This window comes from Micropterus salmoides, unplaced genomic scaffold (genome assembly GCF_014851395.1).
Source record: "Micropterus salmoides isolate LMB-PRFRI ecotype aquatic unplaced genomic scaffold, ASM1485139v1 Ms_hic_scaffold_20, whole genome shotgun sequence".
Lineage (NCBI taxonomy): Eukaryota > Metazoa > Chordata > Actinopteri > Centrarchiformes > Centrarchidae > Micropterus > Micropterus salmoides.
In genome coordinates this window covers 14,594,842-14,620,173 of record NW_024041151.1, presented here as the reverse complement: position 1 = coordinate 14,620,173, position 25,332 = coordinate 14,594,842, and the positions used below count along the sequence as shown (strand labels likewise).

At 41.4% G+C, this 25,332-nt stretch overlaps 2 protein-coding genes across 2 annotated transcripts in view; one reads left to right on the top strand and one right to left on the bottom strand.

Annotated features, from left to right (window-relative positions):
* The window catches only part of LOC119914337 (astrotactin-2-like), a 280,669-nt gene that overhangs the window by 35,112 nt on the left and 220,225 nt on the right, over positions 1-25,332 (bottom strand). Inside the window, exons 15-19 of the mRNA XM_038733584.1 lie at positions 24,804-24,908; positions 24,310-24,489; positions 11,634-11,956; positions 4,554-4,687; positions 2,753-2,901 (exon numbers count right to left, since the gene is read on the bottom strand). Of these exons, the coding sequence (XP_038589512.1) occupies positions 2,753-2,901; positions 4,554-4,687; positions 11,634-11,956; positions 24,310-24,489; positions 24,804-24,908 (891 nt within the window). The remainder of the gene's footprint in view (positions 1-2,752; positions 2,902-4,553; positions 4,688-11,633; positions 11,957-24,309; positions 24,490-24,803; positions 24,909-25,332) is intronic.
* On the top strand, positions 15,592-21,816 carry trim32 (tripartite motif containing 32). The gene is made up of 2 exons (XM_038733585.1): positions 15,592-15,683; positions 16,897-21,816. Exon 2 carries the CDS (start codon positions 16,909-16,911, stop codon positions 18,961-18,963), a length of 2,055 nt encoding a protein of 684 aa, XP_038589513.1. The 5' UTR covers positions 15,592-15,683; positions 16,897-16,908; the 3' UTR covers positions 18,964-21,816.

Here is a 25,332-nt window from a genome sequence, read left to right as displayed (position 1 = left end):
TCATTTAGCTGACACTTTTATCCAAATTGCTATACATGTCAGAGGTTGCACACCTCTGGAGCAACTAGGGGTTAAGTGTCTTGCACAGGGACACAATGGTGGATGGGTCACAGTGGGGGATTGAACCCAGGTCTCTCACACCAAAGGGATAGTCCATTGCGCCATCGCCACCCCATCTGGCAGTTCAGAATGGGTTGTTCAAAGATTGTGCAATTTGAGCACAGAAACACTTGGTGAAACAGTGAGGAGTGATTTCTAACTGTAAAATGTCTTGTTTTCCTTAATATTCTCTCTTTAACACTTTATAATTGAATCTGGATACCTCCCACTGCTCTATATCTTCTATATCTTTGGATCAGGATTTTTCCCTACAATTGTCTAGATTGTCAAATATGGTTTACTGTAAAGCAACCAAATAATCCTTAGTTAGATGTTGGAGAAGAAGACTTGACTGCAAGCTCACTGGTTCAAATCATCACACAGTCTTGGAAAATATGAACAGGAAAAATGAGAGTGAAACACTGTCTTTCCAGAAAACCACCAAGATGCCCTTGAGCAAAGTATTTATCCCCATACTGCTCCATTAGAGTTGCTCAGTGGCCAACAGTAGAAGACTGGTCACTGGCAGCTTCAATAAGGGGATGTGTGTTTGTATGGGTATCTGTCTACAAAAGTCAAGAGGAGCACTGCTGAAAAAAAAGCATCTAGGAATTACTGAGTTTGAGAGCATGAGATGAGCATGTTACATTGTATCCACAAGGTGAGCAGGGCGCAAGGCTAAACTGGACTTCTTATTTATCTAAGCTTCTGGTTTTATTATACAGACTTGCATTTTCCTAGAAAGTGCCTCAAAGATGGTGCTTAAATAAGAAGCCAGCTGTGGGTACAGGGAGTACAAATCCAATAATTTCAAAATAAGTCAGAAAAAGTTTGAGAAAATGACACTTTGCAAACACTACGGCTTGTATTTGCTGAGTCCAGAGAACAAGATCTCATCATTTTAAGAGGCCCCTATCATTTCATAAATCGACCCCAGGAAAACCTTCCAAGTTTGTATCAGCATTCTTGACCCCCCCCCCCCCCCGGCTTTATGGAAAACAATGAAGGTTTTGTGTAGCTACAGTTTTCAGTTTTGCAGTGGAAGAAGGAGCTACCCAGATGCACACTTATCCAGTACATAATGCATAATGTTTCCACTGAAGGAGAACATATAGTCTGCCAGAGCTTCCTGCCAATTAACATTACCTACTCCCAAGAGATTGATTTATTCTAAGAGGGTCTTATAATATAGTGAACACACGCATATTTATGCCCTCAAACTAAGTTTTTACTCACCAACGTTCTCTTTCAACTTTGCCCAGACACTTAAAGAAAGTTGACAGTAAACAAGACAGACATGACTAACAGTTAGAGTTAAAGAGTGACGGGAATAAAGGGAAGAGAAAAAGACAAAAGATGAAGACAATGACTTCTAATCTATATTATAATGTCTGTTACGACATGATTTATAGTGGTGACTGGCACATAGCAGAGTGAGTCACCCACACCATCTGCCCCTTCCTACCTCACCTCTGCCAGCATGCCTGTATCTAGCTGTCTGTATCGTCTCTTCACTCGCCGGTGCCCATGCTTCATCAGCACTCCTCCCAGGGGTGATGGATGGCCTGTCCATACTTCCCAATGACTAAAGCCAGCTTCTTCCAGATCACCTCATTTCTCCAATATTATTAAATTCCTTCTTATCACCCTTCCTCTGACTCACCCCAGCTCCTCGTCACAACCATGACCACTTCCCTAGCCCCACAGCACAATGGTCGGCACCATTTATGGCTTATTTGATAAATTGCCCTATGTCATCTTCTCCCATCCTCAGTCTACGCTCCTTCTTCTGTTCTGTATCCAGACCAAAAGTTTAACCTCATTCCCTTCTTCCAACTCATTCATCATTTTTATTATTTTATCTATCTGTAGCATTAAATTTTAACTTTCTGCTCTCATTATCATTATCATTTCCATCTTCATCTTTTCATCAACATTTCAAAAGAATTCTCTCTTCCTCTTGTGTGGAGAAAATGCAAACAAGTTTAGACACAGCAGAAAAAGAACTTAGTTCTGACTCCAGCTTGACCTAAAGCAAGGCTTGTCATTGATTTCCCAGCAACACATCGCCTGATGTGAGCAATTAGTTTTCCTGGAATTAAGATCTGAATGCAAGTGTCCCAACACAAAGTTACTAACCTTTGTCACTGTTTGCTTTGCAGATACTCTACTTATTCGAAAACAGTCAACAGTGTAATTTCCGTTCTATGTGCAGTTGAAACGTGCTGTGGAACACAGAATCTGTTAAAACATGCTAGAGGCTATCACTGGACTAACACAATTTAGACAATTTAGACCCTCTAATCAATCTAATTTCTTCATCTGCAGGCAGAAGAAGGTTAACACGGAAGAACATGCAAAACAAACACAAACAGTGCTAACCACTGTCACCCAAAGGAGCTGATGAAATTACCAAAATAACAAAAATACAGAAAACCTTCTCCTTCTCAGTACTACACACTTTGTGTAACTATTTGTATGTTTGTGTGTGTGTGTGTGTGTGTGTGTGTATACAACAACTACTTCTGAAACAATAAAGGCCACCCTTTACTAAGCTACAAGGGTGAGGGGTTGGGTTAAGGGTTAAAGGGTAAAAAAACAAACAAAAAAAAACTGGCAAGCTCACATCATCATTGGAATTTAGTTTTTCTACCTGTATAGACCTCTGCCTCTGAGGGATCCTCCACTCGTTTATGCTGGATGATGTAGTCAGAGACTTTGCAGCCAATCAGAGGTTCCACATCCATCCACTCCAGGGCCACCATTGTGCTTGAGGGCTCCAGGTATGGGGCTAAGCGCAAACTAATGGAGCAACATAGAAAGGACATGGTTTAAAATATGGAAATAAGATAAATATTGACCATGAGATCAAAAGACTACCACTGTTTGTTGCCCTTATTTGGAAATTCAATTTCAACTGTGTGTGCATGTGCCCAATGCCTAAAGTATGGACCTATACCTATGATAGATAAGTATGATTCATAAGGTCATTGTTATGTTAGAGTAGAGACGGTCCCACGTCTGTCTCACTGGAAAACAGTGGCTTTGAACATAATAGCATTCCGATGCCACCTGTTCTCCAGCAGTGTTCCTTGTGCAGTTTTCCCTCTTTAATCCCTCAAAAGAGATAAAAGAAAAATATTTCCATTTTGCCTGCTAGGAGGAAGTGAGCAGGCTCATCTGGAGGAAGTCTCAAATGCGTATCCTTCCAGAAGGATTCTAGTGCGCACTCTCTGGGCTCAGAAATGTGCAAGGAGAAGAAAACAGTTATGACTTTCGCAAACCTGTAAATAAGGCATGATGTGAGAGGTTAAATCGTGAGAACTCTTGAGAAATGATAAATAATTAATTAATAATTTAATTCAAATAATACATATTTATTTTATAGCCCTGTGACCAAATGGCGACCTGTCCAGGGTGCTTCTCACCCAATGTCAGCTAGGATTGGCTCTAGCCACACCACGACCTTAGACAGGTGGTTATAGATAATGGATGGATATTCATTATATCCACCTGTCTTTTGTGTCCAGTTGATGAGTCACACATGTCCAACTGACAATGACATTGCCATCTAACCTCGGAAGAAAGATTTGTGCTGTATGTTGTTGGGAGATGACATTATCACTCTGTTCCAACATTCATACGGTGAAAAAAGTTCAAACAACGCTTGATGCCTTGTCATCATTGGGGTTGTTTAAATTTGGACAAAGAGATAGAGATTTCAAATTTAATTGGTATAGCATCAGTGATTTTGCCATCAAATCTGTTACAGCATTACCGCCATGGTCTTACATGGTCTGGAATTCATGAAATGCAGGAAGAAAGAATTATGCAAAACTATAAATTTGGTTATAGTTTACAATGCCCTACCTTTGCAAAAAAATCATCACATGTCATTGGGTCCTGGACACCAGAATCCTCTCTTGCAGCTACACTATATTTTATCCTCCTTAAGCTTTTATTGTTATTCCAGACTGGTGCCAATAAACACTGCACCTCATTCACTCTGGAATATGATATACTAATAGGCACATTTTATTGTCATTCTTTAATTAAATACTTTTATTGTAGCTTTATCGTCTGAAGCCTTACCCTTTCAACTCCCTGTTTCTCTTTAAAAGTTCTCAGGGCAACAATAGCTGGAGATGGATGACTCACAAAAGCCTCAAGAGTATTATTAGGACACCTTGAATGAGAGCATGTTCTTTTCAGACGGGTGTAAGGGCTGACTGACAGCTATTAGAACTTTGGGGACTGAGCTTGTGTCTACAACTTTCTCAAGTGCCCCAGGAGTCCGTTGAGACGTGCATGTTGAGAAGTGTGTATGTGTGTGTGTATGTGTGTGCATGTCCATGTGCATATGTGAGTGTGCCTGCGGTGCATCAGTGCATGCATCCATGAAATCTCTCTTGTGCATGAATTCCTAGGTGTCATAGTGTCAACCTCACACTTACATTGGCTGCCTGAGGGGACTGCAGTTAGGCAGGCCCTCTTTGCTGAAGGCACTCAGGTCACAGCGACACCAGTTATCAATGACATCGCCCTTTCCAGCACACCAGTATAAGCTCATCGTGGCACTCTTGAAGGCCTGTAAAGGGTAACAGGTGAGAGAAATGTAATTATCTCTTGGAACATGCACTCCCCGTCCATCTATGCCTACCCCACCTCCATCTCCCACCCTACCCACCTTCTCCCCCAATGACCTCCATATCCCGGCACACACAGATGCACACATCTCTGTACTTCTTTCCAAAAGATGACTCTCCATTGACTATATTCTCCCCTAAACTACCATCTACACTAACATATCAAACCAATATCCTCCCTTACAAAAATGTCCTCTCTCTAAATGTCTAAAACTCAAAATGGGTCTCACAAAGACAGAAGTACAGGTACGCATGCGCACACCCACACACAGAGTGACCTTTTCCTACCCACCGTTCCCAATTACCGGAAGGCAGGAACATCTCACTAACATTGACAAGCTTACGCTGTGATATCATAGATGCACTGTGACTTTTATGATGGAGGTGTGAAAGCTGTGACACTCCCCACCTCCTCCATTCTATGCATATGTTTGTGTGTGTGTGTGGATCTGTGGGCGTCACTGTCGGTCTGTCTGTGAAGGGGATAGAGTGGGGGGTTGGGTGTTAGGATATGACATCATCTCCTAACATCTCCATGTGCTGCTTCATTAACGGGCGAAAGAAAAATCAAAGGCAGAAGCTCAGTCATCCTCTAAAAGGAAGCAAAATGCCAATATAACCGTCAAAGCAGTAAAGTATAATGTCAGGGCTTTCCCTAAAGCCAGAGGCACGATAGAGAGTGAGTTCAACGGAGTTCGCAAGCACTCTGGCTCCCCCTGTCACACTGTGGATCAATGGAGCACTCAGTTATTTATGTGCTCTAACTGGTTGGCAGTGCTGCCTCATGCAGACAACTTTGGAGATGTAGTTGATCATGGTCACAAAAATAGGACACTGGAACCATGCAGAAACATTATCACTGGGTACCAGGCATCCAACAAAATGCAGAGAGAAGGCTAGTCCTTTGTTCCAATACACCATGACATTCACTTATCCAAAAGCAAAGGAATTGATGAGACCACACACATCTTTAAGACAACCGCGCACACGCAGCGTGTACACACAGGCACATGCAAACATGCGCACAAACGCACACTCCAATTACTGCTTGATTTCCAGAGTTGGTTGTTTCATTTCATTGGAGAAATGCCAATGAAGATTTCTGCAGTGTGTTGATTAGTGAAAGTGACATTTGAGATGACTTTGGGCATAGTTCTGACCAGAAAGGCAGACGGCTTGGCCAAAAAAAGAGTCACGGTATGCACTCAGAAGCTGATGTTAGCATTTCCACAACACTGCATTGTTAGCTGTAAAGGAGGCTCAACAGTCTTTCATGGGAAATGACTTCTTCCAATAACACTTGAATTCACTCAAGGCAAAGGATCCTGAGAGTGAAAGTGACCTAAATGAGCAGCAGCATAAGAAAGAGTGAAAAAAAATATGAGCCCGGAGAGGCCAAAGGAAATAGGACAGTAAAAAATAAACAAGATGAACAAGGAAACAAATGTGTGAAAAAAGCATTCTCTCAAAGCATTCCCCACCTTACTGTGGGACAGGATCAGGATCCTTCAGCAGTCAAGCCTTTCCCATAATTTATGCTCCAATACAAGCCCCTCTAAATGAGCATGCTGAATGAGCAGTTATTATAGGGGGTAGGCAAGCACTGTAATCCATGGCCATATAATAACCCCCTGGAAAACCAAGAAAAGGGAAAAAGGTAATTACATTTCTCCCCCTTGCCTGAGCCCATGTGGCTAACTGCTGCCAGAAAACAACAGCAGCAGGGGTCTTGCCACCTCATGTCAATGGGAAGCAAGCCACAGTCAAAGGCAACAAGAAAAACTCAACGTCTATGCACGCACACACACTAGACAAATATGAGAAATGAGAAATGACCTCCGCTGCTAGGGGCAAAAGAGAGGAAGACCACAGGACTGCCATGAGTTTACCACCACCTAGATTCCTAGAAAAACCCCATATGGGTCTACTCGCTTGATTGCATGGCTGCACATGTGAAAAATAGACAATGCGATTACCGCCATGTTTATGTTTGAAGAGTAATGCAAGCCAGTCTCCACTGGGTAAACATGGAATCTAATTGTGGTTTAGAGAATGAGGTGGGGGGCATGGGAGGTAAAACAGAGATGAGGACTTAGACAAAAGCAAGAAAAAGTGATAGTTAGCAATGCATGTAAAGTGGTAAGATGTGAAGTATGTGGCGGTGAACACAGCAATGTGCCCTGCTCGTGCAAGTTAAGAAAAAGGCTTGGGTCAGTGAGAAGAATCCTTTAGTGAGATGAACAGACATACTGAAAGGCCCAGGCGAGATTGCTTCTGTGTTTAATGCAGTTACTAGGTAAGTCATAGCTGAAAAGCAGAGGATATCCTATATGTATCGATTAACTACAGCTCATGCACTTCCCATAACACTATAGATCCATAAATATTATGTGTTGATCAGATATGGATAAGCAGCTAACCTTATCCATTATGCTTCATATTAGAAAATCAAGTGTTTTGACCAAGAAGGTCCTATCTGAGAAATGACTGTGCAGTCATGATATATTTGCTTTCAGGAACTGGTGATGCCACTATGGTTACAATAACACACGGTTCTACCGTTTCACAAAAATGCCACAATTCATCTCCATTGACCTTATCAATACTGAACAAATTGAGCTGAAATGTAATCACCCGCTGCTTTGAACAGAAGACAAAATCAGTGAACAACGAGCCCACTGAGCATCAGCAACAACTCTAGCCGCAAATTCCTGGCTTTGACATCATTTAGACCCTGCAGACTCACTGGCACCAAAGTACTATTTGGACCTTTCTCTTTCGTAGAAGCCTGTCGTGACTTACAAGAAGGCAAGAGAGGCCACTGTGACCTCTTTAATGTATTAATCCGTTTGTCTAGTCTAAGCTGACCATATTACTGTCCGTCTTCAGAGGCTAATACATGAAAACACTGACCAGCTGGCCCACAGTATTGATTTATAAGATGATCACCAGTGGTGGTAAAGAGTCTAAGTCAGCACACACAGGACACCATCAATGGTGACCTAAGCGTGTATGTCAGTGAGTGTGCACAGACACACGCATGCGTTTATGTAGCTTTTCCAATCACTCAGGGCTAATAGTGTTAACAAAGGCTGCTTCTAGGAACCTTGTCAGAAGTAGTATTTCCAGGAAATTGGACACTGGGGGCAGCTGGAGGTTTGGTTCACCCAGAGGTTGATGGGGTATTGCCATGTCACTGGAGAACCCACAAAGAGCAGGTACTGGTTTGTTGGTGTGCCAGCTCTGCCTGGATGTTCTAAGCATTCCAGAAAAGTGAACTGACTTATTTGCTTATCTGCTATTTTACCATGTGCTACAAAATAACAATCTAAGCCAATGATTAAAAAAAAGCCAGAGATGGGGTGAAAAAACAAAAAAATTAAAATTTCAGTAGAGACTGACAAGAAAAGTTGGTGTGCTGGACATTATCCTATGATTAATGTAATAATTTTAAGCCCTGCAATAAATTTTACCCTTACGAAGGTTATGTTAGGTTGTTGTTTCAGAGATCATACTGGAGGATGGAGTTTGTGGTGCTGTTGAACTGGTCATTATAACCTTCATGAAGGTGGGATTTATTGCAGGACTGTTGTATTAGACTGCATTAGGTTAAGCTAGAATGTCATGGGGATTGTGGGCTCTCCTTGGTACTGCAGCGATGTACCTGGGATCAAACCTTGCATTTTCTTTCTACTGGATTACGCTGCGTGGCAGGCTAATGCCTAGAGTTAGCAGCAACTGTCTGTGTTTGATGCTATTTGAATTTTTGTGTATGTCAATAGCAAGTTACAAGCTAACAGGACATTATTAAGAAGGTCCCCTAAAGCAACGCGCCCCCCCATTGCAAATATACCTGCCCTGCTCTTGTGTGTGGTGCTGCTACTGCTTTCGTGTTTGGTGCAAATATGTGGTTGCCTTCTTAATTCAGTGCCACCACCTGCCCCCACTGAAAATATTCCAGACACGCCCCTGCCGAAGGGCTGCAGTAGTGCGTTATGGTGAGAGCATGACAGCGGCTACTTGGCAAGATATAGAGCATTCTGACCCATTAGACTCACAACCAATTTGTTCAAAAGGTTTGCCATAATTCAGTCACAGAAAGCTCCACAGGCATTAGCTTATTTATTTATCCACTGAGGTATTTTTTTCTGGCACTAAAACAGGGGAGTATCTGTATGTGTGTGTGTATTTGCGTGCACACACCAGGCCCATAAGCAAGACCACCTTAGATGAGTACAAGCCAATTCCAAGACCAGTTCCAGTCGAATTCAAGTCAAGACCAGGTTTAAAGCAAGCCAAACCCGGGAACAAAGCAACTTGAGGATACCAAGACAAAGAATGAGTAAGCTTCATACATTTCATTCCAAATACAAAACATAACCTTTCGGTTTCTTACAGATGAGTAAATACGTTGAAGTATCTACACATTTAGCTATAAAGTACATGGAACAGACGAATGCATTCACACGTTTTGATACTTTTATCTACACAGGTTTCTATGGGTGAATTGCTTCTGTAAAGATATGTTGCTGTTCAATTTTTTTAAGTGTGACGTTTCAATGCAGTGAGTGCCACAAACAAATTCCCATTTACCTTCACTGTATTGGGGTTGAGGCAAATATATCAGGGAGGAACACGTTAAAATCAAGACACATTGGTGAACCAAAACTGCCACTGTTTTTTTTTCTCTATTTGAATACAACAACCCTTCAACATGTTTTTAGGAAATACTTAGGTAACTATCCAATATTATATTATATCCACTAATTGGCTGATAGGATCAGTCTTCCAGGTATTATTGTCCCTAAATCCTTAACTAGTCTTTGGTATTGTCAGTAATGGGCACAAAGAAATACTTTATTCCCCATGCTCCTCTTTGACAGAGTCAAACAGAGCAAGCTAAGAAGACAGCAGATACTCCAGTCTTCTATTTCTACAATTTATTTCTGTTTCTTTTCAGTTCTGGTAGTGGTCTTTTCAAGGATGGGGTAATTTCATATTGTAACAAAATCCCCCTTTGGCTCAATAATGAGGAGATTTATGTGAAAGGGACATGACATGTTCTGTCAAACAGTCAGGCAGCCAGGGGGAGGCCACTGAAAGACGCAGGTAGCAGAGAAAGGAGGGAGGAAGGGAAGTGACAGGTCTATATAAACCCAGTGGTGGGCATATACATACGCATGGTATAGGTATACACATATAAGTTTGAACTCAGTCCACCTAATCGTAAACTGGACAACTAAGCCTCTATTTTGACTGCTGTAGGGGTAAAAAAAGAAGAAGAAGAAAGGAAACTCATCTCTGAGAAAGCTTTTGCAACACAACATCTGTCTTTCCCCGATATACCCAGCCAAGTAGAAAGATAAAGTGTGTGTGGGAAAGACACACACACAAAGACAGAGAGAGAGAGAGAGAGAGAGAGAGACAGAATGAGCAGTTGTCTGTGTGGACAGGCAGGTTGTTGTGTCGCTCGTCTCTAATGCAATATACATATGTACCTTTCAGTCTAGCAGCGGCAGTTGCGGCCAAGAGAAGAGAAAGAGGGGAAAAGAGGAGCAGGGTGATGGACTCCCCTCCCTCCCAAGAGGTCGATGACATCAATAAGAAGCTAATAATCCTGCCTCAAGCTACCTGAGAAGGGCTTGCCAGAGCGATCCACTGCAGTCTGCCCCTTTCTCCTCCTCCTCCTCGTACATCTCACTCTCTACATCCCCAGAAGATCACAGGTCGGGTAGGGGGAGAGAGAAGTATAGATAGTGGGGTGCTTGGGGGAGAGGGAAAAGAGACATTTTGCTCTTCCTCACGTTTAGCTATCGATGAGGCCCACTAGGGATCGTCTGCTATTGATTGTGCCTTCTTTTCTTTGGGGCTGTGGTGCTTGTTATGGGCAGCACGTACAGGGGGCTTTGGTGTGTGTGTGTGTGTTTGTGAGTGCATATACATAGGTGTGTGTGTGTGTCTTTTTGCCTGTGGTATTGTTGTTGCCTGCAGTAATTTCAGAAGGTAAGGTAATTAGATGCTTGATTGGGGAGAGCATGAACCAGTCTGCTCCCTATAGCGTGTGGATGCGTGTGTGTTGGGTGTGAGTCACCTGCAAACAGCTCTGCGCTGGCTTACACACACACACAAACACACACAGAGAAGACATGTACCGGATGTTAGGTACCGGATGTTAGGTACCGGATGTTAGGTAGCAAGACAATGTCAGTATGAAAATATGGTAAACTAAATGTCAAGTGATACCAGACCCCCTCCTAATTTACCTTACATAATAGAAATATGACGTAATTAACTTTCACTACACAAAGATCTAAAGACTTTTCATACAGGATGAATCATAAACACATGTGGCCATTAAGCTGATATTACATTCAGCTGTGTATGCTTGTTTAAAGACAGACACACATATATATCACACATACACACATCGACTTTCCCACAAGAGGAGAAAACTATGATGTCATCTTTTTTATGCCCTCTGCTTGTTTCCAGTTGTAAAAGTTAACTAACTAATGCCACCTAGAGGTGATTTTTCACAAGTGCATCACTTAAATGCCTCACAGGACAATGGATATGTACAGTATAAAAGGATTAGGCCACCACCACATGGCATGAGATAGTATATAAGAAAAATGAACTGCAATAAATATATGCCTCCTACACTTTAACAACACAAAGTAAGTGTTATATGCCTCACATGCAAACTTGTTTAGATTATATAAATAATTCACAGAAGTACTTCCTGAATGTGGATGTTTTTATTATGTTTGATTTTTTTCTTCCAGTGTGTATGGTGATACATCACATCTACTGACTTGATGACACACACACACACACACACACACACACACACACACAGGTAACTCTACCCCCAAGCTGCTTTCTCACCTCTTTGGTGACGTTGTCTTGGACCAGGCTGTAGAGGGGCACCACGCGGCTGACTTCCAGCAGTACAGGGATTGGAGAAGGATGCTCTCCGCTCCTGCTGTTGCCGGTGCGGCCTCTCCCCGACACTCCTCCCATCACGGCCTGGTGATGGCACAGGTGGCAGCCAGCTGGACAGCTGCCCTTTTCCTCGCAGCGGATCTCCACGCCGTTCACCATGTCGTCAGACAACAGCTGGCTCTTCTGCAGTGCCGACAGGTAGCTGATGAAGGGAACAGACTTCAGCTCACGCCGTCCACCTCCGCCAACCCCCTGGTCTGTTGCCTCTGGAGGGGTTGACAGAAGAAGAAGAAGGGAGAGTATGGGAATAAGGGGGTGCAGATAAAGATAAACAAAATTATCCACATTTTTTTCCACAATTATTTACGTTAATTTTGGAGGAGGGAGAGAAAAGCCATCTCTTTCATATTCATATGTATTTTTTCCAAATTGTAAAAACAATCCTCTCTTACTAAACTTTCTGTTATTTTATTTCCATAAAACTATTTATAAATCTTCACTTAGAGTAGCAAAGAACATTCACAGTCCCCCAGTTGCATAGAAGGTCGGCATCTGGATTTACTTTTACTTGCGGCCAAGGAAAAGAATAAAAAAACAACAACAACTAATCCCTTACTGTCATCAGCTTTCATAGACAAAGGATGAATGGGAGAGTGGAGGAACAAGGGGTGTCACTGGCTTCTTCTCCTGAGTGACAATTACCACTGTTTGATGTTCTCACTGGAGTTGGGGGGATTCTCTCTATTCAAGTCCCCTTTCAGTGAAAAAACACCACACTGTGCAGAAAGAAGAGGCAAGTGACAACAGCAGGGGAGGAGTAGAAGAGTAGGAGAGAATGCTACTTGGGTGATGAGTGGTCGACTTGGAGGACACATCAGGCCACACATTACAGAGCACATCTGCAATCTGTGCTGATGTGGCAGATGTGTGTCTATTTGCTTTGCAAGAGCAGATAACACATGTGAGTTTTCCAAATGAGTGATAAGGCATTCTTTCCAATGACAAAAAAAAAGTGTATTGAAGTTGAAGTTACTGTAGCTTCAGTGCTACAAAATGTGGAGAAACCCCATGAGAAATGTATACCTGCAAACCTATAATTTCACTCATCAAACCCTTGTAATTGCAGTTCAAAGCACTGAATATGTGTTTTATGTGGAGGTTGTCAGAACACTGGGTAACCCACACCCTATGCAGAGTAATGAAGCTTTTTTGCTGTAATGGAAAAAAAACAAACACCATCAACCAATACAAACACAAACGTGCAAACATTTAAATTTCAATCACTCACATACACACACAGACACATGGCTGGGTGGATTAGATAACCAATGCAGTATTACATAAACACTAACAAAAAAAGACAACATATACATACACACACATCAAGAAAAACAAGGGAAACCCCTAACCCGAAGGAAATGGGTACAACAGCAGGAAAAGCCCTCAACATTATTCAAGGTGGGGTTATTGGGACCAATTAGGGTTAATATTTTAAATGACTTATTTCCTGTTAACAATTTTAATGACAGTGAACTCAAACATCTTTCAAACTGTTGTCGGTGTCAAAAAGACAACATGCAGTGCATGAACTCAAAGAGCGTGTGTGTCTGTGAGAGACAGAGAAAGAAGTCTAAATGTACCTACATGTGCAATTTCACTTGGACTCCTGTAATGTCAACAATGTTAAAAAAGTAAACCCGAGATACGAAAAGGGTTTGTAAACCTTCAACCGCTTATTTCTCAAAGAACACATGCCGACACATGTGCTTTACCATTTAACAACTGAGAAAACCATAACCCAGGTGGGGATGTTTTCAAAGACTATTTTCGAACTAATATAATTTGTGTGTGTGGGGGGGAGTGTCACTTGGGTGTCAACTTTATGTGACATTTCAACAATGCAACACAGCATGTGAAAATCATTTAATTATAATACATCTCAAATTTGTTTTTAAGTTCAAACTAAGTAAAAAGCCTTAATGTAACTCAAAGCTGCAAAATGTTTTGTTTCTTGTTATACAGCTGACATCACAAGTGTAACAAGCAGAAATCATGTGATAATAGTAGCTGCTGTAAAATGTGTTTTGTTGTATTGTTAAAAGCCTAATAACAAAATAAATTATTAATATTAATAATTAATAATTCCTATTTGTATTGAATGTATATCTAATATTTTAAAAGAAGCCAACATCCAGTCCAATTTTTTTTTATTTATCCAACAAATCTAAAACATAGTGGTATCAGCTTTAAAGTCTATACTGTGTAATATTCAATGATTAAATGTAAAATGTGCCTCAGGTCACTCAAACTTCCAAATTCCCAGAAAAAAACACCAAAGAAATGACCCTTACATCTTCAACTGCAGCTATGACCCTATGTCTTACCTATGACCCTATGACTTACTGTATGTGTGCCGTCTGTAAGATACTGGCAGGCAGTCTAAAAGGTTGGTGGTAACTTCATGTGCAACAGCATGTAAACAGGCTCAAGGGGTGGCCCAAGAGCCCAATTACATACACTTCTTGAGGCAATACAGACACAGAAAAGTGCTGTCGTCAATAAAGCCCTGTAGCTCAGGTTAGCTGTGGCAATTCAGTCTATTTACTCTCACCCCCTTTAACTCATTTCACCCCAGATTACAGTTGTTTACATTTATGCAAACAAATGTGTTTCATGATAGATTTGGCACTGTCCAGTATTTCTGGAGAAAATAAAACACAGCCAATGCCTTTTCATTAAGTGTCCTTACTGTACTAAAGTGAACTAATTTGTGTGTATGTTTGTTTGTGTTTGTGCAATATACAGCTTCACAGACATTTGACCAACAGTGACACCCTTCAAAAGGAGACATTTAATTGGACCACTGTTGTGAAGTTAAAGGATTTTGACAGGAAGTATGACATCTCTTTGCTGTTTGGAATGAATGTGATGCTTACGCATTACTTGCGAAAAGATAAATTGAGTGAATTTCCTTGCCACTGATCTTGCACTGCCTTTGTTAATTAAAATTTCTTTGTATACTGGTTGCAGTATAATTGCTCATCAGGGACCCAGACCCTCTGGCCAGGGTTATGTTGCCGAGGCAACAACAGCACAGGTGTCAGATATCTTCAATAGCAATTTAGATGGTTACTGTTGCCATTGTTGTTTTTGCTTTATTAAAACACCTGCTAGTGCTACATGTACTACAGACTCTATACAGACTTTAACACACTCTTGTTATCTAGTAGCTCATATTCCCCATTCATTCAACTATGTCATACCTTGCTATATGCTATATATTATTAGAACAACAAATTAATCTAGAATGGTCTGTTAATAGCAGGCCCAAAATACAATAACATTTATTAAATATATTAATTGACTAAGATAATAGCAATCAAAATAGAAATTATTTGTTTCAAAAGTTCAAGTTTCAAAAAGGTCCACCAAAGCAAAAAGCAGTTTATTGGACAGTGCCAAATTTACTGACTTTAAGACTTATTCTGACATCTAGTGGTATATTTTTATAATTACTGGCCCTAGTCTAAAAACTGGATGTTTTCAAATGCATTGTACTGGGCAATTCTCTCTGTGAGGTTTGTTTTCAAATATGACAGATATGTACAATATTGTAAGTCTTTCTCCCTGCTGAACACTAAAATGACCACATGTACATTTCAGATATACTCGATATAAATAGGTATGACTACTGTTTATGAAAATCAATAAAATACAAACTATTTTGCCCCCGGTACGGTGTATTCCGCTCGAGTTGGAAGTCAAATATTAGTAAAATCCAAAGTAAAAAACCACACGTACTGCACCATCATCCTGACGAGCCCATGTAACAGCCTCTACAGCAGCCAATCAAAACAGGCTCAGAGCTGTGCGTATTGCGTAACTATCTTGCGTACGTGACGTCGTCAACACTGCAGTCTGTCATAGCAGCTGCAGTTAGCAGAAACACAGCACGCCCATCTGTACGTCTAACCAGCTAACGTTGAAGAAAAGGTAATGTTTTAAAGCAGACATGTCATAAGACAAACATTACGATTCGTCGCCTATATTTGTTTTGAATGCACGTCCATCAAAAACAACCCTGTGATAATGCTTAATGACATTCTCGCTTCCGTGCCAAGGGACAGCTTTAACGTTTGTTTTGTCGAAAGGCCTCCGATTTAACGTTACTTGTGTAAAAATGAGAGAATTCTCTATGTAGTTCGTTTTTAAGTCTGGACGACAAGGTCAACCTATTTTAAGCATCAAGAGAGCACGATGCTGTCCTTTATTTATATATATATGCTAGCTTATCACATTGCTCGTCATTACATGAGCGTGTTTGAAGTTAGCTCATTGATAAGTAACAGTTCTGTTGAGCTGCCATTAACGTTATCACCGTTGCACCAACAGACTAACATAGCAGTCTCTTCCCCAGGTTATAATACTCTTAAATTCACCCGTAGCACTCCACAATGCAAAACAAGAACCTTTGTATAACGTTATATCGTTTGCTTTGTACCACAAAGGGAACCACAAACTGCAAAATGACAAACACATTTACCATGTGTCTTATTGTGGAAGCTTATTTTCTTTACGTTACTTGCGAGAAGATGTGGTGAGTTGTTCGTCAGTGAATGGTTTCCTTGTTAAAGGTAGGGCACGTTATAAGATTCTGGAGAATTCTTGTTGATAATTTGAACTCTACAGCCAAAGAAATGTGACGGGTCCAACTACAGACCTCCCTACTGAGGCCCCAGTTCTGTCAGCCAGTGGAGTTTAGACAATCCAGTCGCTGAATCTTGACTCATCTTAGATGTACAAGGCCCACTTTTTAAAAGCCTCTTCCAAATATCGGAATTCCGGTAATACCTGCATAGGAGGGCAGGCAACAACACTAACAACTGGGTAATATGGCGTAAAAAAGGAGGGTCTGCTGCCTGAGGGTAGGTTAACAATAGCTGTAGCAAAACAAATGTTCTAATATAAAACGTCATTGTTGTGTACAGTATTGTTTAGGACTGTATTAGTGCATCAGATGAGTGCCAAACTTGTGTAATTTGTTTATCAAATTTCTATTGCTACAAATTATTGCTGAATCCAATATAATACACACCTGTGAGGCATCACAAATTGAGTGAGTGACATTGTGTTTTACTCTCAATAGAATTTCACACAGAATGCTAAAATATTTTGTAATTCCTTTTATTGTTTTTGTCTTATCAAGGAACGGACCACAATGGAAGCAGCATCTCCTCCACTGGACCCAGAACTAATTCGGGAGGTTCTTGAATGCCCTATATGCCTGGAGACTTACAACCAGGAACAACTGAGACCCAAACTACTGCAGTGTGGTCACACAGTGTGCCGGCAGTGTCTAGAGAAGCTGTTGGCTAATACTATTAATGGCGTGCGCTGCCCCTTCTGTAGCAAGGTCTCCCGTATGAGCAGTATCTCCAAGCTGGCCGATAATCTCACAGTGCTCAAGATCCTGGATTGTACTACATCCTGTAGTGCTGCTGCCGCTGCCTTGATGTGCAAGTCCTGCTGTAACCGCCTACCACGACAGTACTGCCATGAGTGTGCCACAGTCCTCTGTGAGCTCTGTAAAGGGGAGGGCCACCTGCATCAAGGCCATTCAGTTCAGCCAATTAGGGTGGCTGCTGAACAGCGCCGTAAAGAACTGGGTAGCAAGCTGACTGTTCTGCGTGACGTTATGGGTGACATTCAGAAGAAAAAGACGGCTATTGAAAACATTTCCAGGTCCTTGAGGCTAAAGTATCAGGCAGTGAACCAGGACTATACTACAGCTGAGCTACGTCTTCAAGAGGAGCTCAAGAGGTCTCGAAGGGCATTCACAGCTTCCATGGCAGAAGTGGAAAAGCTAAATGGGCAGGTCCTGGAGGAGCAAACATATCTCCTTAACATTGCAGAGGTAAAAGTGGTGTCACGTTGTGATTATCTGACAATGCTAGTGAGGCAGAGTGATATTGCTTTGCTAAAGGATGATGGTGGAGGCAGTGATGATGAAGAGCTGGATCTGAGGTGCAGCTTGCCCACTATGTTTCAGCTGCAAGAGCCAGAGCTGGTCAGAACAGAGCACTCTAAACCCATTGAAGTGGGCCAAATGACCACAAATACTTATACGGTTAATACAGACGATGAGGCGAGTAGGTTGGAAATTGCACTTGAGGGTGATGTAGAGAGTGTCGCGGGGGCAGTAGGGGCTATAGGTGGTGCAACGGGGGCTCCAGTGGATATTTACAGAGACATTGACATGGCTGCAGCTGAGGAGGCGGTATGTGGTTCACCAGGCAGCTTTAAGTCAAAATCCATGGATGCAGGTGGGGGATCACCTGGAGGAGCTGGGGTAAACGCAGAGCCCCCAGTCTGCCAGTTTGTGAAGAAGATGGGCTGTAAGGGAACTTTACCTGGCATGTTCAATTTACCAGTCAGCCTCTGTGTAACAGCACAAGGTGAGGTCCTGGTGGCTGACCGTGGAAACTACCGCATCCAGATGTTTAATCGTAAAGGTTTCCAGCGTGAAATCCGGCGCAACGCAAGTAGCATCGACAACTTTGTCCTGAGCTTCCTTGGGGCTGACCTGCCTAACCTCATCCCCTTATCCATTGCTGTCACCCCTCAAGGCCTGATTGGGGTTACTGACAACTACGATAACTCAGTTAAAGTCTATACTATGGATGGACACTGCGTGGCTTGCCATAAGAACCAACTGATTAAACCCTGGGGTATTACTGCCATGCCAACAGGTCAGTTTGTGGTGTCGGATGTAGAAGGTGGCAAGCTGTGGTGTCTGGCAGTGGATCGCAATGTAGGTGTGGTCAGCTACAACCGATTGTGCTCTGCTGTGCGGCCAAAATTTGTGACATGTGATGCAGCTGGAACAGTCTATTTCACCCAGGGCCTGGCCCTGAACTTTGAGAAACGCCACAATGAGCCCCACCTGGAGGGTGGCTTTTCTATTGGCTCAGTGGATACTGATGGCCAGCTAGGCAAGCAGCTCAGCCATTTCTTCTCAGAGACAGAGGACTTCCGCTGTATTACTGGCATGTGTGTGGATGCCAATGGAGATTTGCTTGTAACGGACAGTGGCAGAAAAGAAATCCTCCAGTTTCCCAAAGAGGGTGGATTTAAAGTTCTCATCCAGGAAGGGCTGACGTGCCCCGTGGGAGTGGCCACCACCCAGAAAGGACAGCTGCTAGTGCTGGATTGTTGGGACCACTGTGTCAAAGTCTACACATACATTCAGAGGAGGCACTCCTCCACTTCCTAGAGGAAAAATCCAGTCCACGTGAGCATGAGAGGTTTAGTACGTATGTGTGGGTAGGTGTGTATGGACGTTTGGAAAAGGTAGAAACACACTGTTATCCGTCACTTTAGTTTGGCTGCAGTCCAAACAATTCTCAATCTAGCTTTCATTGGGTTATTAAATTAATGTTCTAGTCGGTTTGTTTCGGGTTTAAAGCCTACTGGATTTTTATTTAATACCTCAACTAAAAAATCAGCTACTTATGCTGCCTCTTACCTGATTATATTAATGGATCACAACACTAAAACAGACCTTTTACATCACAGAATACTGATACAAGTTGTCGCATAAGCAAAAGAAGCCATTGATGTCAAAGCTAATGCAGGCACAAAGTACAGATGACTTTTCTCCTCTATTACTGAGTGCTATATCCACCATTCAGCCTGATTGTGTGTGATGCATGGCTTCCACTGATTTGGCTCAGCTTTGCAAAAGAATGTGAGAAGGAAGAGTTTAAAATGAACATGTATTCACCTTTGAAATAAAGCATACCAAGGCTTTTGGCCTGCGAAGCACTTTATTACTGACACGACACTGTTTCCTAGTGGGTTTTAGTAGCACAGACTAGCATTAATGTTGCTGAATGCAGCTGGCAGCTTTAAAGTTTACTGTACAGTTCACTTCTGACAAAACAGTAACCAAGTATCAGCATTCACTGAATTGCATTCAGTAACATTCAGGGGACATTACGTGTAGAGTATGAAGTTGCCTACAGAAAAGAGAGCAATTGCGATATGTCATTTACTGTGGGTTCTGTGGGTCCACACTTTTTAATGACATTCAGTTGTGTAGGCCTATAATAGTTTAAAAAAAAAAAAGAAAAAAGACACCATCATCTGTTAAATGTCTATTTTTGTTAAAGTGTCTTTGGGGGGAGCTGAATGAATGAATGCAATCAGGATTAGGGTTACTGATTAACTTGTAGAGCACATTATTATTACGATTTTTTCAAGTACTTATTAATACTGCCAAGATACCATGAGTACATCAGCCACAAACTAAGTAATCAGTTGAGAACATTTTGGAGCAGTGTGTCAGCCTGAAGGACATTTTTAGAGTAAAAGTTACTAAAACCTACTGTCTGCTCTACAATACACAAACCCTATTCTCTCTGTATGTTCTTTCATTGAGCCTTCTCTTAGTGACTTCCCAGCCACAGCTTCACTTATATCACTGGGGGGGGGCGGGCAGGTTGAGGTAACCAGGTGCTCCGGATCCTATTGTAGATGTTCTGCTCAGTCATACATCCCACTACAATTTCAGGCCTCCTGCTGGCTTTTTGACATGCAGCATTAAAGTTAGCTTTGAGCAGTTTACTTGTGATCACAAACACTGTGGCACCTAGTTTCAGTCCTACTTCTCAGACAGAGCTGTGTCCACTGAGTCCAATCGAGTTCCAAAAGTCTGTTCTCAGATGACCATTGTAACTTGGAAGGCGCTTAAAAATGTCAAGGCTCTGTTCTTTCTATCCCCTATGGGTTTAGTTACATCACAGTCCTCTAAAAACATTAAGCCTAAAGGGTACAGCAGACATCTACAACTTGAATAATGTTTACAAACTTTGTTCAGACCTGGCTTTTGTTCCAGAGAACTTGCCATTCGCCATTGTTTCCTCACTCCTGGCTTGTGATTACACAATCTTTCGAAGGCAGTCACTGGAAGGAGTGTTTGGAATAGCACTGCTAGGATAATGATGAGTGAAAACTCCAGCATCACACACCGAACCTGGCTTTGTTTCACTGGGATGTTGGTTCCATGTTGTTATGTCTCCTCCCTCTATTCAACACTAGAGAACCGGAGTTCTCTAGTGTTGGTAGCTATGGTAGAGACAACAGCCATATACAGTGTTTTGCTAGTTAGTGCTTGTGTTGGTCAACATTAAATTCGCCTATATCCGCACGTATTTTATTTATTTTATCATGTAGATTTATCAAATCTAAAAACACTAAGACACTTTTAATCAGAATATTTAGTGGCCTAAATATGGGGAATCAAGTTAATCATTGAAACCCACCCCTCTATACTGTATGTAACATTCTGTCATAAATAGTAAATATGCCTGCTCTGAGGCAAAATGTATCTTCCAGTCTAGGTTTGCTCTGAGCATGTTGCATACTGACTCAGTTTCAGCCTTAAAAAGAAATAATTTCAACAAAGCTGACCTTAAATCTGCACTTGGAGCCCTATTAAACAGCAACGTGCAAATCTACATATGTGAGAATCAAACTGTAAACATGAAATATTTTTCATATTTCTACATGATAAGGAGTGAAAGAAAGATATAATTGAATTAAAGTATCAGGTGAAGTCTGACATGTCACTGTGCATTTTTGTTTTACATGATGTATTTGTTTCATTGTTAGGTCATGTTATATCTCAACACTAAACTTAAAGATTTTAAATCAAGATAGCCTGAGCTGTATGTCAACCTTGCCATCAACACTGATTTTTCCCCACAGTGCTTACATTTAAGTAGTCATTATTAGGAAACATTCAAACTTTTAAAGTGACAGAAAAATGTATAAAATGCTAGAAAAATCAAGTGTCCTTGTGTCAGTGTGCTGAAGATCAGTGTGTCTCACATCATCTTAATATGTTTTAGTATATGTCATTGGAAAGAATTTCCTTGCATACTCAGTTTATTAATTTATCCTATTGGATTGTAATACTGCAATATGTCCATGAACCAAACTCCCATGTGTTTAATGGTGTTACATCCTTTGGAGGCTGTGAATTTTACACATTACAGACATCTCTGTGTAGTCAAATTCATGTTATTGTTGATTATCTGAGTGCAATAAACATTTATGAAACAACTAAAATATCAGCAGCAGTTTTTTTCCATACCATTCTAGCACTAATGTTCGCTTTTATCATGTATGTGTGTTTTCATACATTTGCCTGTTTTTTTTCTGTCTGAACCTTACCTAGTAAGAGCAAACCTCATCATAATTGGTTGGTTGTGAAGTTCCATTTAAAAATATTTTGATTTATGCAGTAGGTAGTGGTGGGTGATAAAGAAATAATACTGATAGTCATAGTGCAACAACGTGGACTTTTGAACGCCAAGAAGAGTGTAATTTTGAAAAGCAAACAGGCTCACTTTGCCATGTCTTGAAGTCTGGTAGTGGAAGTATTCAGATATTTTACTTAAATAAAAAGTCTGGCCTTTGATATGCAAATCTGCAAGTACAACCACTATACCATGTAGATGAGGTAATACAAATACTCACATACTTTATATGTATTATTGTATTAATATTATTGATACATTATCATGTAAGCATGCTAATAATGCTGTAGTTTGCAGAAATTTCCTGCAAGTATTACTTTGCAGCCCTGTCTTGCTGCTGCCAGCTTCACTGGACCAATTTCAAAAAATAATTTCTTAGTCATATAGACACAAAAACATGGAAAAATAGGGTCCAGGTTCAAAAATACATTAGTCACCGTTTAAAGGGGTGTGGGTGTTCAATCCTGGGCCTCCTTGTCCCAAAATCTGTTTTTCTGTTTTCCTACAAGGTGAGCGAATATGTAATGGAATTTATTTTGAAACCCAGGTGCCAATCAACAGGGCAGTGAATAGCTAGACTGAAAATCAGCACTTTTTTGGGATCATGAATAAACAGGATTAAAAAACACCATTTAAATGGAACAGTGCTGCAAGATGCTTTTGGGATGCTGTTAAGTCACACTAATGTTTAATTCAATTCATGCAGCTTGTGCTGCCTTTTAACTAGGAGGCGAATTAAGGGACGATGAAGTCTTTAAACATAACCCAGTTTAGTTTATAGTCAGACAGCATAACCCCCACCTGTTAAATTAAAGTAAATCTTTCTCTAGTTCTGTTCACTGTGTATTTGTGATAGGTTGCCTGCTTTGATTTAGAAAAAAAGGTTATGTGTGTGATGGTGTATTAGGGCCACTGCTGAAAAAGAAAAGCTTGAAAAATCTGAAAATCTCTGATATTAAGCTCTGCTGTAGGCCAGCTAGGTCCAAGGGAAAAGTGAATTGTTGTGGTAGTACTACAATGAAGAAGGGGGGGGGGGCAGGTTCAAAATTAGGGGAGGCAGTGCTTAATTTGTAAATCAGGAGGTCCTGGAACACCAAGAGGGTGGTGTTCTAGTGGGCCAGGGGGGAAGACAAAGGCACAGAAAGCATCTAATGACACCTAGAACACACTGGATAACACTGAGGTGCTAGCTGTTAAAACTAAACTGTCATCGCAAATAGTATTTATTTACATTTATTTATCATTCACAATAATCATTCAAAATCATCCAGGGGAGGGGTGTAGAAACAGCAGTTTCTCTCTTTCATTGACTGGCCCTTCACTTGCCCTTCATTTCCCTTCTGTCTGTGGATTGCTGCTACATGAAAAGCAAGCAGAGTTTTATATCGTACATTTAATCTCTGAGAATATAGAAATAGGATTTTTCCCCCCTGTAAATTTACGACTTTAATCAAGAACATTACAATTTGTTTTCTGAATATTAACCCCCTCCGCAAATAAATCTACAATGGCCTTAATACACCTTCCTACTAAACACAGCGGATATGTTTGTGGATTTCAAAAAGAGCTGAGCCCAGCCATCACCCTGTGCGACACCTCTGAGTCCTTCCGCTTCCTGGGCACCATCATCACCCAGACGAGTACCTCAAGTGACACCTAACCAAGAATGCACAGCAGAGGATTTACTTCCTGTGGAAGCCGAAGAAGTTCAACCTTCCAAAGTTTATGGCGGCGCACTTCTACACCTCCTCCATCACCATCTGGTACGCTGCTGCCACTGCCAAGGACAGGGGCAGACTGCAGCGTATCATTCGCTCTGCAGAGAAAGTGATTGGCTGCAATCCACCATCCCTCCAGGACCTGTACGCCTTCAGGACTCTGAGGCGTGCAGGAAAGACTGCGGTTGATCCCTCCCACCCCGGACACAAACTCTTTCAGACACTCCCCTCTGGCAGGAAGCTGCGGCCCATCAGGACTAAAACCTGCCATAATGGTATATATATTATTGTCAATTTTACATTTTATATTTATGATTACTTGATATGCAGTTCTTTGCCTTATCTTTTATACTACCTGCTATGGTTATTGTGTATCGTTAAGCACCAAAACGCCAAAGCAAACTCATTGTATGTGTAAACCTACTAGGCAATAAAGCTGATTCTGAAATCCCTCTGCGTTTGACAGATCCCTCTGAAAAATCAATATATAGAATGTGAGCATGGCATTTCCATTCATCCCTCTGGAATTCAGCCTTTAAGCGTTTTTTGACCTTCCTCCCTGTCTGTCAGCACGCTCACCTTTCTGGTACTGCAGCCAGAGCTGCTGCTGGGCCTTCTTGCTGGGGAAGTAGATGCTGCAGCTGAGCTCGGAGCCGTACAGGGCCTCAGACACATAGTGGCTGCCGTATTGCTGGAGAAAAGCCAGCAGCTCCTCACGCGTGCTCTCTGCTGACAGCGTCTTCAGCACCTTAGAAAAGCCTACCAGGTCGACAAGGAGATGGAAGAATAGGGATTTTGTGTCCAGAAAGGTGGGAAGCATGGGTTGCATATTAAGGTTGGGCTTATGGTGTAAATGTGTTGTTACAAATGAATCAAGATCTATCAAGGGTACAGACATATACAATTAGAGAGATAGACTGACAATATGCAGAATATACAGCAAACCTGCATAGGCTAGTTAGAAGACAATAAAAGTAACATAATTATTCCCTCAGGCATTGATCAGAGTAATATTTATCTGTATGATGCTGTGATGTTGAGACATCACAAGGTCAAATTACTTGGACACTGACCTGTAGATAAGGTAATGGAGCTGAGTTTGACTTTGTACAGATTGCTGCGCACTCTCCACTGTTGGACCATAGGATAGCCCACCGCCTCACTGAACTGGGCATCCCCTAAGAAAGACAGAAAAAAATGGAACAAGGAGACAAATTAAGACAGAAGAAGAACTACAAGACAGACAACACATACAGCAATTTAAAATAAAGATTTATAAAGAGCCTCAAAATAAATTAATACATAAATGCAATCCATCTTTTCATTTGAACTGTTCATTATAGATCTATTGTTATCCATTATTGCCTTAACATCATTTATTATCACAGCCCATATCCCAGCTGCTCCCAGATCAATGGCAGATATATAGTGTAACTTGAACTCCAATTGGATTGCTGACATTAGAAGTGGGAGCAATCTCGCCTTTCTCTGCAATTCAATTACCAAACTTTCGCACCAGTTTAGAACTAAAGCCACAAAAGTGAAGAGCAAGGGGGGGGGAAAAAAATAAAAGGCTTACTGGAACCTTGATCTTGTGCCTCT